The 15,756-nt window shown below is 40.1% G+C and overlaps 1 protein-coding gene across 2 annotated transcripts; it reads right to left on the reverse strand.

The window, feature by feature from the left end:
* Positions 1-739: 739 nt before the first annotated feature.
* PHTF1 (putative homeodomain transcription factor 1) lies at positions 740-15,577 on the reverse strand. Of its 2 annotated transcripts, XM_062595132.1 has the most exons (18): positions 15,490-15,577; positions 15,366-15,422; positions 15,223-15,292; positions 14,498-14,656; positions 13,182-13,341; positions 12,225-12,350; positions 11,226-11,385; positions 9,918-10,091; positions 9,759-9,836; positions 8,961-9,170; positions 8,449-8,577; positions 7,720-7,992; positions 6,752-6,883; positions 6,465-6,551; positions 5,216-5,371; positions 4,715-4,810; positions 3,902-4,027; positions 740-2,968 (listed from the first exon to the last, which is right to left on the reverse strand). In XM_062595132.1, exons 1-18 carry the CDS (start codon positions 15,532-15,534, stop codon positions 2,948-2,950), a joined length of 2,259 nt encoding a protein of 752 aa, XP_062451116.1. In that variant the 5' UTR covers positions 15,535-15,577; the 3' UTR covers positions 740-2,947. The 2 variants fall into 2 exon arrangements, with proteins under 2 accessions (XP_062451116.1, XP_062451117.1); XM_062595133.1 differs by lacking the exons at positions 15,223-15,292; positions 15,366-15,422; positions 15,490-15,577 and adding an exon at positions 15,013-15,092 and having other exon boundaries at positions 741-2,968.
* Positions 15,578-15,756: the final 179 nt, after the last annotated feature.

Raw genomic sequence — 15,756 nt, forward strand, 5'->3', positions numbered from 1 at the left:
AAAATTCTGGATTCTGTTAAATAGCATAATTTCTTTGGCTTGTGGCAGGATGTCATCCTTAGCATTCTTTATAAACATATGCAGCAAGTGCGTATTTATTTTTCTGCCTCATCTTGGTGCTATATACTGAAATTCCCTTCATTCATTATTTAACACTGGTTGAGAATTGGATTTTTTTTCTCTGTAAAGATAACAGTTGATCTTTAGGACAGAGCCAAACACTTCAGTCAGCTTCCTGAATGAAGTTGATTGTGCCTGTGCATATTAGAAGTTGCCCCTATTTTATTTGAACTGTGTGAGCTGTTCTAAGAGTGCTAAATAGAACAATAATACAGGGTACATGAGATGTACTATCTATTGTTTGGGCTGTAATATGTGTTTTAAAATAGTATGAGGAATGTTACCAACAATCTCCTTACACATCAATCATAATAAGCTGTAAGAACAGCAAACTGAAAATTTGAAGGGATTTATTTTCTTTGAAGTTTTAATGATGATTTCCTGATATGTTAGGTTTTTAATGACTGCAAAAAAAAAAAAAAAAAAAAAAAAAGCGGTAAAAGAAGCTCTTTGGTCCAGTTTGCAGAAGCAGAAAGTAGTACAGAAGGTCAAGCTTTATTTACCCATGTTAAAATTCAAACTAATACAACTTGCTAATTGAAAGTGATTGAGCATCTTCTTTGGCTTTGAAATGTTTAATGTTTTTAAAGTTTAATGAACCACAGTGGATCAGTTGAGTTGAACAATTCTTTAGAAGTATAGATGACTACTCAAGCAGGTTTTTAAACAAACACTTTTGAAAATTAAATAGGCTTTACGGCAAATCTGAACCGCACTCTGCTGCTTCATGTTGGATGATTCATTGATTGCTGTAGCATATGTACAAATACTCCATGTTGCGGAGTATGACTGTGAAAATATTTAATAATTTGAAGTAGCCTATGTAGGTATTAACCATGTATTCTTGACAAGAGACTGTTTATCTTGAGTTGTACACACCCGCCCTACCACTGAGTACAGTAACAAATTCAGAAGTTCTAATGTGAAAATGAATTAGCACCACTGAAAGGATTTCCCCCTCATAAATTACCCATATATTTTTTCTGTTAATATGACCTAATTTAGTGTCTTACCTGTCTGTGATTTCTCCTTTCAGAGGATTTGTATCTGTATTTCCTGTATCAGATGACTTAGCAATGTGGCCTTGGAATGCTAAGCAACGTATGGATGTACTGGTTGTAAATGTTTATATATTGTACAGCACCTTTATATATACTTCTGAGGTTCTGACTAGAGAAAGACCTGTAAATTGCTCATTATTTTTTATATAGATATTAAAAAAGAAACTGCAGTTCATGGTCTGTTGATTCTGCACTGTATAAATTGTTGACTTTCAGTGGTGTGATACAGCTAACTATATGACCCAAGTTTTACCCATAAGCATAATACTCTTCTGGAAAACAAATGCAATTTATTATTGGAAGTTTCCTTGCCTCCTTGTTCAGGTAACAATTGTTCAACAAAGGTAATATAAAAAAAAATCAAAACATGTAGCATAAATTGTTTATGATGAAATACTTGTACGGTAGGTTTATTTGTACATTTTGATATAAAAAAATGTCACATCTTTTACATCTTCCAACCTTTCTTTGTACAGAAAATAACTGTAAACAATTTACTACCAAAAACTCCTTTTCTGTCTTATCTCCTATGAATGAAGCTATGAAAAGGTCCTCTGGTTTTTTTTTTTCTTTTTTTCATTACTAACATACTAGAAGATAGCAAGAGGTACCAAAACTGAAGGAAAACATAAGTTTAACATATGTCATTAAAACATTTTGTTTCCTCTCCTGTGCCATTTCTGTATAATAATCTACTTTTTAAGGGAGAAAGTCTTTGTCATGTCTCTTCCACTAACCTGATCTTCACAACAGATCTTTTTTGCAAATCCTCAACAGCTTTCCAGAACACTGAGTTAAGCTGGTTGTCAGAAGAGGTTATGACAGGATGTCCTTTCTACCTAGCACAAGCTATTAACTGCCCACCGAGTGCAAAAACCTAAGCAGCAGCATCAGTACATACATAGCTGAGAAGTCACAGGGAATGATCACAGCAGTATTCTTTAGTTGAGAGATGCTTGTAGTCTGTGTAGTAAGGTTGTTTTCACATAACTAATGTTTTCCAAAAAAATTCATTTATTTCAGAAGACTAACATAAACCATTCTGCATTAATCTGTTACACTTCTGCTATGCAGCTGCAAGCTGAATTGTTAACATGGAAGAAATGTTCATCCTATGCAGATTGAAGTTCACTGCATCCTTCAGTAGCTCAGGATAAAGAGGCAAAGCCTAAAGCACACTGAGCTTTTCAGTAAAGAAATATTCTTCAGCACTTTCAGAGAAATGCATCTATGTATGACTTGATCTATCTGAGAAGAGCTTTGAAAAAGCCTGCAGAAATTTGAAAAATGTGAGTACAGCTCTAGAGCTCTCTAAAAAAGTATGCTACTAATTGATACAGCAGGATTGACTTCTCACCAGTCATGTGCACAGGATTCAGATCTCAAAGAAACGAGGCATGTGCAGCAAGCATGTTTCCTTTCAGTATGAGCTGTAGCAGGGCTTTTAGTGTTTAATGCCCCAAAGTATGTGCACACAGTTTCTGCTGTTTTCAGTGCAAGCTACTGGTATTTGGCCCCATTGTTTTGTTTCACTACATGTGCACATCATGGGGTGACTTTACTAGTTAGACCAGTTTATTCTGTATGTTGTAGAACAGTAAAGCAGAGGCAAAAACATTTGAGACATACATACTTTGAGAATCTGTTAAAGAAATTGTAGTTACAGATTTCCATAATCTGAACACCTGATTTTTGCCCAAGCCATTAGTTATCTTCCCTGGTCTTGTCTTTCTGATGGAGAGGGCTGAATGCTGATGTTGGTCAGTTCACGGTTTAATTTTCCATAACTAAAAAGACAGATTGAGAATGAGCACTGGGCTGAAAGAGGCTCTTTAAAAAAAGTCAGCAGATCAGGAAATCAAATTTATATACAGATGCTGATCTTTGGTTAATTTTACAGTTATAGAAACACTCATTTTTAAAACTTGTTAGTATACTAGTACTGTATGCAGTTCTGATTTGACCAGGCAATTATTTTTTAAAGGACACATCTAGTTTGTTTTTTAATTATGTCTGTGCTTGTTAGTAGTGCTAACTGTTGCAGTAATGTGCTGTACCAAATCCACAAAACAATAGTTTAATTCACACTGATGTGGAGGTAGCCAAGCATTTTTATTTTCTACTTCTGTACTTCAAAAGGCAAACTACAGACTGCAACTGCTCTTCTCACTCAAACAGGTTTTTTTTTTTCCTGCCCCTTTTATCCTATACCTGTATAAGAAATGGGCTATAAAGTCACAGGCACCTTTTGAGCAGACAGAAGATTACTGTGTGCAGAGTGGAATAGTCTCAATATGAGGAAATGGGGTTTTGGCAGTCTGCAGGGAGCCATAGGTCTGAGTATTTTTGATCTTACAGGCAAGATCCTTACTCGTTTGTCTATCCTGCATGAATGCTCTGCTCAGTGAACTCTGGTTTAAAAGTACGACACAGCAGGATTGTTTCTTCATTCTAACTGGGTTCTGACCTCTGGCTTTAAGTGGGCACTAAAGACCTGAAGAGGACTGCAATTTAAGAAAGGTTTGTCTTTCCCCCAACTACCTGGCTACTGGAGATGGAGCTTCATCCAGCATGGTCTGTTCTCTGAATCACCATGCCATTCAAGGGGAGCCTCATTCAAACTCCTGGCCTTTCCCCTTGCAGGGTGAGGGGGTTAGCAATGGTACAAAAGAAATCTCTACAAGATGTTTCTTGTTAGGTTATGTAGCAGCTGTACTTACTCTGATATTGAATCCTAGAAGATCACTTATAACACCTGAGACAGCAGAAAGTATCACAACACGTGTTATGTTGTAGATTAATGGATTCATGGTCAGTCCATACAGCCTAAATGGTGTATCTAATTCCTGCAATACATAGGAGGGGAAAAGGGGGGGGGCATAAAATTAGTCCATACTAGAAGCAGCTAATGTTCTTCTGGCTTCAGACTGGTTTGCTGCCAGACTTTGCTAATCATGCAGTACAGCTATATCCTGCCTTAAATCTAGGTATTAAAACTCCCACTATATGTAATTACCTCATGACTTCCAGCTCAAAGATGTTTCTTTTAACATCCATCCTGAATCTGAACTCTTACTTTGTGGAAACACAAGCTGCAAAACATGGGCTTGACATACATAAAACAATCTGGAGAAATTATAGAGCCCAGTATGTGCCTCAGACTATGCTCCTTCTTTTCCAGTCACCTACTTGCTACTGTCAACAACAAGCTTCCCCTTGGAAGCTGCTGAAGGAAAATAAGATTCAAGCAGTAAGGAGGCATATCGTGTTCTTACTGGCCAATCCCAACTTACCTAAATTGCATTAGGCTGCTATTAATCAAATGTTCACAGTACCAACTAGCTCATGGGTCTTGCATTGCTAGGTGTTGTGCCATAGCTATAGAAACAGAAAAACTCAAACGTCCTTTGTGAGAACTTACTTACCTAATCAAGAGACAACAGAAATGGGAAGAGCAAAGACACACAGTAGTAACAGTGGTCGTTGCTCACATAAAATTGAGCAACTATATGTCTTTACAGAGATGAACTTACCTTCAGTAGCTTTGTAGATAATTTCAAAACATTGTTTACTAGTGACAGCTGTTCTTTCTTGTTTGGCTTCTTCTCCATCTTTAGGTATAAGTTTATCTACAACAGACAGACATTACAGACTCAGTAATCCAGCATTAGCTTCCCCCCCCAACTCATTTCTAACTGAAGGAAATTAGAGCCATTTTTGCACTCAACTGTCACTCTTAAAAGTGATGCATTTACAGACAGTATAATTTAATGGTGGTAGCTTATGCTTTTTCCAAATGACACAGATATTCTTAACCCAAAGCCAAAAATAATCTACAATTTTAGAATTCGAGTCTGCTGCTCAAATGTTTAATAGCTTATCCTCTGCTGTACAGTGTATCCCTTTATTACTGCACAGTACAAGTAAGTTTCCAACTTTTAAAATTTGATTCCAGTATTTTTAATATGGTTTCAGTAATAATTACATCCAAACAAGCCAAGATGTCAAAAGGAGAATGAGCTAAACGGAGATACCTGCTCCGTGAGCAGGATCGAAATATTACTGTATTTCTTGTTGGTTTCAGAGCCCAAGGATGCCAGGCGCAGTAAAAAGAGAAGTAGTGCTGCCTCCCAGATCAGGAACTCCCAGTTGTAAGCTGCATTCAGAAATGTTTTGTGACCCTTAAGAACCTGTGTTGAAAAAGAATGCCAATGTCAATAAAGAGTAACATGCCAGTTCTTTGGAGTGAGGCAAAAGCCTTGCCTTTATTCCTTTTGTAAACCAATAATATCTGTGCTCTGTAGCTACTGACTGAGAGCTTTTTCCCTTGAACTGTAATTCATTCATGTAACTAGGTTAAAGTAAAAGGCCTTGTTTCAAACCTGGCTTGAGCTTGGACTTTTTACTTTTCTTTCCCGAAGAAATTAATGTGTTAGCCTGAAAGCTTGTTCTCTTCTTTCTCTTTTGTCCCTCTATCCAATTAGCTAGTAATAAAATGTCTTTCCTTTTATGTATGCTGCTCCCAGTGGCAGTTTAAACCACCACGGTCATGCTAAGCTGATTGTGCCTTTACTAGGAGTGCAGGGAGTCAGCAGGACTAGGATTGTCAGGACTTCCTTCAGTAACCTGTGACTTACTTACAAAAGCAATTACAGCAATAAAAGCCAGTATGGACTAATCATCCATCTTAATATGACTGCATCTTCATGGCATCAAGAAGGCCTTAAAGAGGCTCTTAAAAAAAATTAAAAAGAAAAAGCTCAGCTCCAGCATTAAAAACACTTATTATAACTGAAGAATTAGGAAATTAAGAATTAAAAGATGTAATAGTTGTTGCTCTGCTTTTCCACTGCAGGAAACTTGTCTATTTTCCTGTCAACAATACTGGTGTTAAAGAGGGTGTTGTAATCAGCCCTCTTAAATAAAATGTCCTGTGAAGACTACAGGCACTGAAGGAGAGTCCTTTCCTCTGTGCAAAAAAGACTATGTCATAAAATACTGCTAATGGTTATAGAAAGACCAAATTTTCCTCCACATATATAGAGAATGAGCATCCATTATCAAAGCTAAAATACAGATATATACATATATATATATATACACACACACACACACACACACACACACAAAACCATGTGTATATAAATATGTATGTATATATTTGGACACAAACAAACAGCTACAATGCATGTGTTTTGTATGCTTGGCAAAAGAAATGCTTCTGCTAGCTATTTTTTTTCTATTTACTGCTTTAAAAGAAAAAAAAAAAGTTAAACATCTCACCTGGGCACAGCATATAAAAGCGATTGAAAGTGCCAGTAAAAAGACTGACGATACGACAACATCCACAGACCTCTGGGGGCCTCGCCTCTGCAGAAGTAATGATGCTGAGTTAGGTCTAAGCTTTGGACTTAGGAAGCTGCAGAGACAAGGCTCTTCACATACAGCCATCGTTGTTTAAATATTCAACCACTGATGTCCGAAATGCCAGACAGTAATGAGGAAAGTGTTAGAGACTTAGTTTATACCACTGTAATAATTACATACACCCATCTTGGATCAGAACTCACCTTTAGATAAGAACGAAGGGATAACCAGATCTTAATGTTTTCTACCTTCTTGAGTCTGAAGTGAGGAATTTCATATTTCCTGGCTTTCCGAGCTGATGTAATGTGACTAAAAAGTTTGGCAAACAAAAACCTCTGCAAATTAAAGAAACGAAAAGGAGCACATATACACATGCGTGTACATGCATGCGCGCGTGCGCGCGCACACACACACACACACACACACACACGTAACCATAAATGAGTCTAAAAGGAGGAGGAAAAAAAGAAAAAAAAAAAAAAAAAAAAAAAAAAAGTTGTTTGGGATAGCTTAATGGTAACCATGGCAGAAAACATTAGCCTCATGGCACACTGGAAAAACCTAACTGGGACTTTTTGCTACATGATCTCTCAGGTAAATAACAGTATTCAAATTGTGTATGGCAGAGGTAGAATTGCTTTTGCTATGGAAGCTTAACCACAAAGCTCTCACTAAACCAATAAATGACACCCACCTTCTTAGCATGCAACATCTACAGCTAGTTTGGCAAAGCTATTGCTCATAGTCAGACAGGAGATGCGATGTAACTGACTAACTATCTCATTCCCTATCTTGGAGTGGAAAACTGAGTTGGCTGTAGGTATTTTCTCCTTCGTAAATAGTTCTACTCTGAAGTGGTCACTTCCACACAGAGTGCCATTTCAAGATGTTAGAAGGATTTTTTTTTTTCTTTTTTTTTTTCTTCTTTTTTGCAGGAGGAAGTGTCCAGAGGGCAGGAAATACACTAGCAGATTTCAGTTTGTCGTTGACTAGGAATCTTACCAGCCTCACCTACCTAAACTTCTAGCACATCTTACCAGCCACCCATCAACACTTTGTAGGGCTTGGTAGGACACCGACATCCCAACAATGTCTTTTACAAAAGGCAGAATGGTATCAGCAGACTATTTGCTCCAGGGTTCAGGAAAGACAATGGTACAGTTAGACATACCTGTTTGTACGTTCTTTCAGCAACACACATCATGAAGAAAAACATCCAGGTTAAACAAAGTCGTTCAAGGAAGTTGATAGCAGACAAAACAATGACAGGAGTGCTAGCAGGTGCTCCACAAAAGATGTGCAAAAGCTCCTTTACAGAAACAGAGCACAGCTGCTCCAGGTTATCTGTGCGGAATAATCTGAAGAGGAAAGGCAGGAATGCTAATCCAATGGTGATGATGTTGCCCAGCATTTGATACCCAACTCCCTGTTGGTAGGCATTAACCTGATAAGCAGGAACAACAACAACAACAAAAAATTATATATATAACCTGTGCTTTTGTATCAAGGGAAAGGCATGCTGCTGTAGCAGCATTAAATCAGTCAAGCATTCAGGCCCTCTGTCACCACTCCCAAAGGACATGGCATAAAATAATTTCACTTATTTCACACAACAAACCACCCCAAGAAAACCTCAGCACGTGGCAGAGACATACAGCCAACAATAGCCAGTGTTTATTAGTCTTTGAGAGGACCTACTAGCTTCCCTATATTTTTTCTTATGTATTTACCAGGTAAGAATGTCCAAGCCAACTGCATTTGCTGGGGGTGGGGGAGAGGAGCAACTTTTCACTGCACTTCATATTTGCAGTATAACTATTTTCAGTGGGGGGGGGATGTTTGTTTTGTTTTGTTTTGAAGTGTGAGGGAGAGAGGTCGCAGTGCCTTACAGCCATCTTACCCTGCTCATGATAATCCCACTGATGTCCAGCACAGACATGTCCACCTTCTTACAGTCATTTCCTTCCCAGATCAGTGCACTCACTTTTGCAGATGCTGGACTTGTATTCTGTAGCCAAAACAGATGGTTCTGTAAAACAGAAAAGAATGCAAGAGGCATACAATGTATTTCTGCCCCTCTATTAAATCATATCTTGCCTATTGAGTTTAGGTTGAGAAAGGGATTCCAAATTTTTGTTTGAGGAAAATACTTTGTTTCAGAATTAGCAATTGTCCAAATAATACTTGGACAGAGGGTTCATTACTGCAGCTCAGATCATTCCAGCCTTCCGCATGACTCTCACAGTTGACAGAACAGGATCATCCAGTGGTAGGTAGCTCACATTATGACAATAGCACCAAGACCAGTCTTTCATACTATTTGGGCAGGTACAATATTACTGGGGGGAGGAAAGGGGAAAATTAAAAAAGAAAATATTTCATAGCTTTCTCAGCTGCTGCAAATCAACAAACCTGCTGGAAAACATCTTCCTTCAAGTCCCGCCTTGCCCCTCTCACAGTCACTTCCTCACTGTCGCTGGTGCAGGACGAACGGCACTCCGGCCCATGAAGCAGATCGTCCCAAAGCATGTCTTCTGTCTCAGAGTCATGGCGAGTACTTTCAGAGTCTCTCCGGGTCACACTACAGCTCCGGGATCCTGTACTAACGCAGGACCTTGAGTCCTGGAAGACAAGAAAACATTTACACAACACAGTCCCATACCCCAAAACAACAGCTAAGTCAGCTCTCAGCTCAATCAAACCCACCTGACTCAAACTGATGAGTGATTTGTGAAAAGCAATATTACACAGTGACAATTTTTGTAACTGGCAATTCCATGCAGGAAGCCACAAAGAAATAGCAGTTCCCCCATCCCCCTTCCCAACTTTAAAGACTAAATATTGACTTACTTATTAATTCAGATGCTAAATAAAAGATTTAGATTCATTTCTTCATTTCAAAACGTTAGCATAAAAGCCACTATACAGTGCTTCTTCACAAACTACAGGTCTTCAACATAAGCAATTACAGGCAACTTGGATCATATTGCTGTTGCCAGTAGAATTATTTTTTTGGTTAAACAAAACAGTAGATTCACAATTGCGAACACAGTTCACAAAGCTGCAAACAGGCAAGGAGAGAGGCCACATCTGGATAAAGATGCTGAAGCACCGTCATTTAATGATGGTTTATTTTAGTTGGGGGGTTGGGGCCTTTCCCCACACTGCGCAGGCTCAGTGAACCTACACCTCTTGCATTCATGACCATACCTGACTATATAATGTGGATTCTAGTTCAGATTCCACAACACTGTCAGAGTCTCTGGCACCTTTAAGAGCTTTCTTGACCTGCCAAAAACAAACAAAAATCAGCTAACCATCCATGGCTTAAAACTATGTGGGAAATTACATGAATTCAACATAGATTACCTGTGAGACAGCCTGGTTCAGGGAAACAAGGGGCCTCTTTTTCTTATCTTCATAGCTATTGTCACTGGAGGCCCCTTCTACACTCTGATGTAACATGCTCCTTTGTGCCATTGCTTCAATATCCTCCTCACTCGAAAGCTCGTCAGAAATACCACCTATGTTGGTACACTCATCCTAGGAAAACAGCAACCAAAATAAGACTAAAAAAAGTCACTGATAAAAGACCAAGCTGAACTGCCTAGAAGCAGAGGCTCCAAGCCAGCCCTGCTAGTATACCTGTACACACAACAGCCTCTAATTACCTGCAAGAGCCAGTGGAAGCGGACACTCTCCACAGAACGCACAGAAACAGAAGGCAGCTTAGCATCACAGAGATGTCACAAATTACAGCTCTCTGCCCCTGCACTTGCCTTGTTGTAGCAGCAACAAGAAGGGATCTTGGGTTGGGCTGCAGATAGGTTTAGCGGGTAGGGGAAAGTGGGGAGTAAAGGCTAAGAAGGCATGGATGGGGAGAGGGAGGAAATAGCTCTTGGGGCTATGTCTTACCAGCAACTTTAAGCCCAAAAGGACAGCCATATCTACAAGTTGTTGCCCAGCAGACCCCAAATCATGGGATGTGGCCCCCTACACCTCCCTCTGCTTCTTTCCGAATGCCTAGAAACAGACAAGTTGGAGGGTAGGGCACTATTCTGCTCGGCACAGATCCTCATCTAAGTTCTTCCTATGGGAGGTGACACCTTTCTGACTCCAAAGGAGCTTCAAAAATAACAGCTCCACAAAGCTTTACATTTCAAAGCTTTCACAGAGGTCATGATACTTTAACTCGGTCTTTCCCTCTCCCCAAGAAGACGTTTCAATCTTCATTTTTCTGCCTGCCCCCAGGAAGATAATAAGTGGAACTGCTCGCAATGTAAATATTTTGCATAAATGCTTTTGAGTGTTTGCTTATTTATTTTTAATCATTACCAGCAGTTTTCCTTAACTGAACAGCTTGAGACTTGACATCTCTACAACTAAATAAGCACTTTGACACAACAGATATTTCCCACGATTGTTTGTGTTTCACATACTTGACAGTTGTAACATACACAGGAAAAAGTGTTGACAGTAAAGTATTAGCACCATGTTAACTGTTCAACTCAAGAAGCAGAAAGTGTTTTTAGGATTCCTATATGTAAGCAAGTATATGTAGAGAAAGAGAGTACTTTGTATTGGATCAATCCATATAGTCCAGTATAAACAAACTTTCGGGCACACACAGACTATACTGAGATTTGTCATTTGAAATGGATCTTTTCTGCTTAGTACCTGATGACTCTTTTCCCCATCGGAAAGTTTATTTTTCTCTTTGAAGGGCAACAGCCTGTATTCCGATCTGGTATGTCTGTATTTAATGCCATTATTCACAGCACTTGGATCATTTTCTGTCTCTGTCTCTTTTTCAGCTACCAGTTTTACCCTTCTGATTCTGTGAGAGAAAATACAGTTAAATGCTTTTATGTCAGAGAAAAGCTCTTTGAAGATAACATCAGGGTCTTTTTCACTTGCCATGCAGGTCAAGCACTAGCAATAACTAAGGAACTACAGAATTGTATTTTACTGTCAGACACTTTTACGTCCCTTTAATGAAAACGACCACAATCTGCTTCTCAAAAGCTGCTTCCAGTTACTAACCTGCTAGTGTTAACCCTAACCCTAAAACTTCTAAATCCAGAGGGAAATATTTCCTTATTGTAATTTTGAAAAATTAACAAAGAGCAACTAAGGAAGACAAGAAGTTTGCATCAAGAAAAAGGACTTGTCAGTTCAGAATTCATCAAGAAAATGGCCTGAGAAAACAGCAGAAGACAACAAAATAATATTTCAAACTATGTATCCTCCTTTTCTCTGAATTACTTTTAGAAAAAGGACAAAGCAAAAGTGAGATAACTATCCAGGCAACTTATACTAGAAGGCACAATTGCTCTGAAATTAGGCAAAGTAATAATAAAATTTAAGCATACATATCCAGAAAAGGTTACTTACCCGATAAGTAATAATATGCTTTGCCACTTTCTGCAAACCATCTAGCATTTAATTACAGCTAAAGCATGAGCTTTGGTCCAATCTACTAATAAGGAGAGACTTAAGATTCATGAAGAAACAGTCTCCCACAACAGCAGCAGTGCTTTTAGTTTGAAAGAAATTAATTGGCAGGCTTTTGGGATGTTAATGACAGCACACATTTTGTCTGCGTTTTCAAGATACTGAATTGTTCACACAGAGTCAATACAAACACTCACACCAAACCCAGTGGAGATCACAAACCTCCTTCGGAAGAGTGTGCCAAACAGATTGTCAAGAATGGATGCAGATTCTGATTGCTCTTCTTTACTGGCTTTGTCAGGAGAAGACCAACTGTTCCCGTCAACACCCACAGATTTGCGTAATTTCCTGATTTTTTTAAAAAAGAGGGAGAATTAAGTTTGAATGACAAATTACTTTTAGGTCTTTCTTAAAAAATCCAAATCAGATTTGAACAGCCTGTAGATGCCATTTTAAATGAGTCATGCACACAGAAAGCTCATTTCCATATATAATAAAGTAAATTTTACCAAGATTAACAGAAATTATGCATATAACCACAGGACATCAACATCACTAATAAATGAATTGGAAAGGATGCAACAGACAAAATCCGGACACAGTCTTCAGTGCAGAAACCTAGTGGAGGCAAAACCATATCCACGTTCATCATTCTGTGTTCAGGTGCCTTATCAGCATCTGCACTGAGTCAACCATTTTAAAGTTAAATATCTAAACTGTAACATCTTCCACATGCACAAAGAAAAAAAAAAAAAGATTGCCAGTATTGAATCTATCACAGTCATTTCTGTCATCGTTTGCCTCTTATCAACATATCAACACACACTAGCAATTCCCTGCAGTTAAGGCCAAAGCACAACTCTTTTGCAAAGCCTTGAGGATGCCTTACAATGCAGAGTGATGCCTTCTGGCCACAAAAAGAACCTGGATTAAAAAATCTTACTTTTTTAGGTGCAAACTAAAGCAGACCTATCATAGTCTGTAACCACAGCAATTTGCAGCATCTGTCTAGGTTGTGAGAAGATCACAAACTAGACAGAAAATACTCATTTTCACATTTATAGTTAAAATAATGTATTTACATAAAAACAGAAGAAAATACATGTATCCATTAACTTCTATCAAGAGCAATCTGCCATACGCTTTGACCCCAACGAATAAACTGGGTAGTGCTCTCACCTCCGCCGTCTGCTGAGTCCATTGGTCCCTGAGGGTTTGTTTATCTGGGTGGACACTATCTGACAGTGAACAGTTCCCATCAGTAACATAAGGCACATTGGTCCCATGACTTCACTCACACTCACAATAGGCATCATGAAATACAACACAACTGCTATCACTGTAAAGGAGAAAATTGAATCAAATGCAAAAATTATATTGGGAGTTCTCCCACTTTTTTCTTCTGATTTCACTGTTTATTTTTACTCTGTTTTATCCTTTCTGCAGACACTAGTACCATATATCTTGTTAGGCTTTATTTCATGGAAATGGTTTATTCTGTGGAGTGATCTATAAGATCTATCAAAACACAAAATGCAAAAGCACAAAGAAGGAAATAATATATAAAAGGAATTTGGCTGCTTGAATTATGTTCTGTGAAAAAAACAATTCATAACCTTCAGCAGACAAAATTCCGGATCAGTTCAAAGATAATGACAGAACCAGACTGATACAAAAGACCCCTGAGCTATAAATCTTCACACTGCACTGCAGTAGATGTTTCTGTATATTGCAATAGAAAGTACCTTTGCCAAATAACTTCCTTGGCAGATTGGTGAGATAGATTTGTCCACAGAATAAACACAGGACTGAGAGACAAAGAAAGCTGAAACACCTCAAGGGAGAGAAAGAGGTCTAGTCACAGCATAAAGAATCAGCTACATAATGCTACCAGAACTACAGGGAAACATTCTGCAGTGGTTTTATTGGTAAAAACGTTAAGGTCCAAAAGAACAGTAAGAGGCTGCCTAAATTCACTTCTAAGGAAAAAAAAAAAAAAAAAAAAGGCAGAATTTTCCAGTCAGATTTGTGTAACACCTGTCAAAGACTCTTCACTTAACTGTTTCTACATCAAATCCATATCTGGAACTTGAGCAAGGCCACTGCAGCTCAGATAGAGCTCTAAGTATGGTGTCTATGATATGAAAGACTTAGTACAATAAAAGGCAAATTCAAAATTCTTTTTACCCATATGATTACTCTCTCTCCCAGTGTCTTACATGCATTAATGAAATACCATCATAACTCAAGCTTTGGCCCAAAGCCCCATCAACGAAACAGAAGAGCAAATACAGCACAAGAAGTAATGTATTCACCTTAAAAAACATGAAAGCGGACCCTTAGAAACACAAAAGGCAAAGCTGGGCCCCACACGAGCAGGCATTGCTCAGACATGCAGATTTCAGATAGGATCCTTATCGCATTATAGAACACTACATAAGAATATTGTGTTTCTTACAAAAGAAATTGTAGCACAGACTGCTCCCACTCCTTACCTTGCATAAGGTAGAGCACCAGAAGCCACATAAAAATACGCTGGGAAGTAACCTGTATCCACCACTTGCTGAACAATGGAAAAAATACAACCCTCACAATTCCCTTCCTAGTTAGTGATGTCCACGGGATTTCAGGCTTGGCTTTGGCAAATGTGGAGCCTTGAAATTGAAAGAAAACATACAAGTCACTATTTGTGAATTACAAGAATGTTCTCACTTACAACTTCCCCTATAGCCAAGACCAAACTCTCACAGAATGCATTATAAATTCAAAAGGGGAACAATAGCCCAACTGCTGCCTCGTGTACACAGCTCAGGCAGGTGCATTCAATAAGAGTCTTCATTTTGTCTCAGCAGACTTGCTACTGACCCTTCCCCCTTCCTAAGCCTGTTCTCACCAAGCATTTAACACTGCTTTTGCTGAATCACTTCTCATCTAAAAAGGCTCCAAGGACCGCTCTGAAATTCCTCCTCTCCCTTGTCTCACATTAACACTAGAAGCAAGGGCATCTTACCAGCCTGGGGCTGGAGCAGGTCTGCAGGAGACCTCTAACGGGACCTGGCACGGCGGCTGCTGGAGAGCCGATCATTTCAGACTCGGCGTTTCAGCTGCGCTAACGTTTCGAGAGAAAATACCTGCCAGGAGCAAGGTGGCCGGGTGAGGCGGTGATGCCCGTCAGGGCAGCAGGCGCCGGGCATGAGAACCTCGCTCGCGGGGTACTCACCTCTGATTAGATCAACGTCGATCAGGTCGGGCTGAATGTGACCTTTCTTTTTTGGCTTGTTTTTGAGGCCCTACAAAGCCGAAAAGAAAGGCTCGTTAGCTGCCGGGGGGCGAGGGCCGCGGGGCCGCCGGCGCCGCCGTTACCTTCATCTCGGTCTGCTCGATGGACTTCTCCCATATCTGCTGGTCGTAGGCCCCGACCTGCGAGGAGAGTGGGCGGTGGGCGCGGGCCGCGCGGGCCGCCGCCGCCGCCGCCGCCGCCACTCACCTTCTTCTGGTACCAGGAGATGGCATCGCTGTCGCGGGAGGCCATGGGGCGCGGCGGCGACAGGCGGCCCCGGCCGCGGCCCCGGCCCCAGGCCCGGCGCGGCCGCTCCCCACGGTGGCCGCCGTTACCCTGGAGACGCCTCGCGCACAGCGCACGGCGCTCGACTGCCTCCGCCTGCCTGCGCCCGCCCCGCAGGCCGCGCTAGCAGAGCGCCGAGCGCGGCAGTGCACCGCGGCGCCGCGGGAGGCGCGCTCCAGCCCCGCCGCG

This window comes from Rhea pennata, chromosome 25 (assembly GCF_028389875.1).
Source record: "Rhea pennata isolate bPtePen1 chromosome 25, bPtePen1.pri, whole genome shotgun sequence".
In the NCBI taxonomy this organism is placed as follows: domain Eukaryota; kingdom Metazoa; phylum Chordata; class Aves; order Rheiformes; family Rheidae; genus Rhea; species Rhea pennata.

What these genes read in the sequence shown, in the direction of transcription:
- PHTF1 (XM_062595132.1), bottom strand. Translation starts at nt 15,534, where the DNA reads ATGGCCTCCCGCGACAGCGATGCCATCTCCTGGTACCAGAAGAAG. An exon ending in TCGAGCAGACCGAGATGAAG is followed by an intron (nt 15,293 to 15,365) that starts GTAACGGCGGCG and finishes TCGGCTTTGTAG; the next exon opens with GGCCTCAAAAACAAGCCAAA. An exon ending in CGATCCTGCTCACGGAGCAG is followed by an intron (nt 4,811 to 5,215) that starts GTATCTCCGTTT and finishes TGTCTGTTGTAG; the next exon opens with ATAAACTTATACCTAAAGAT.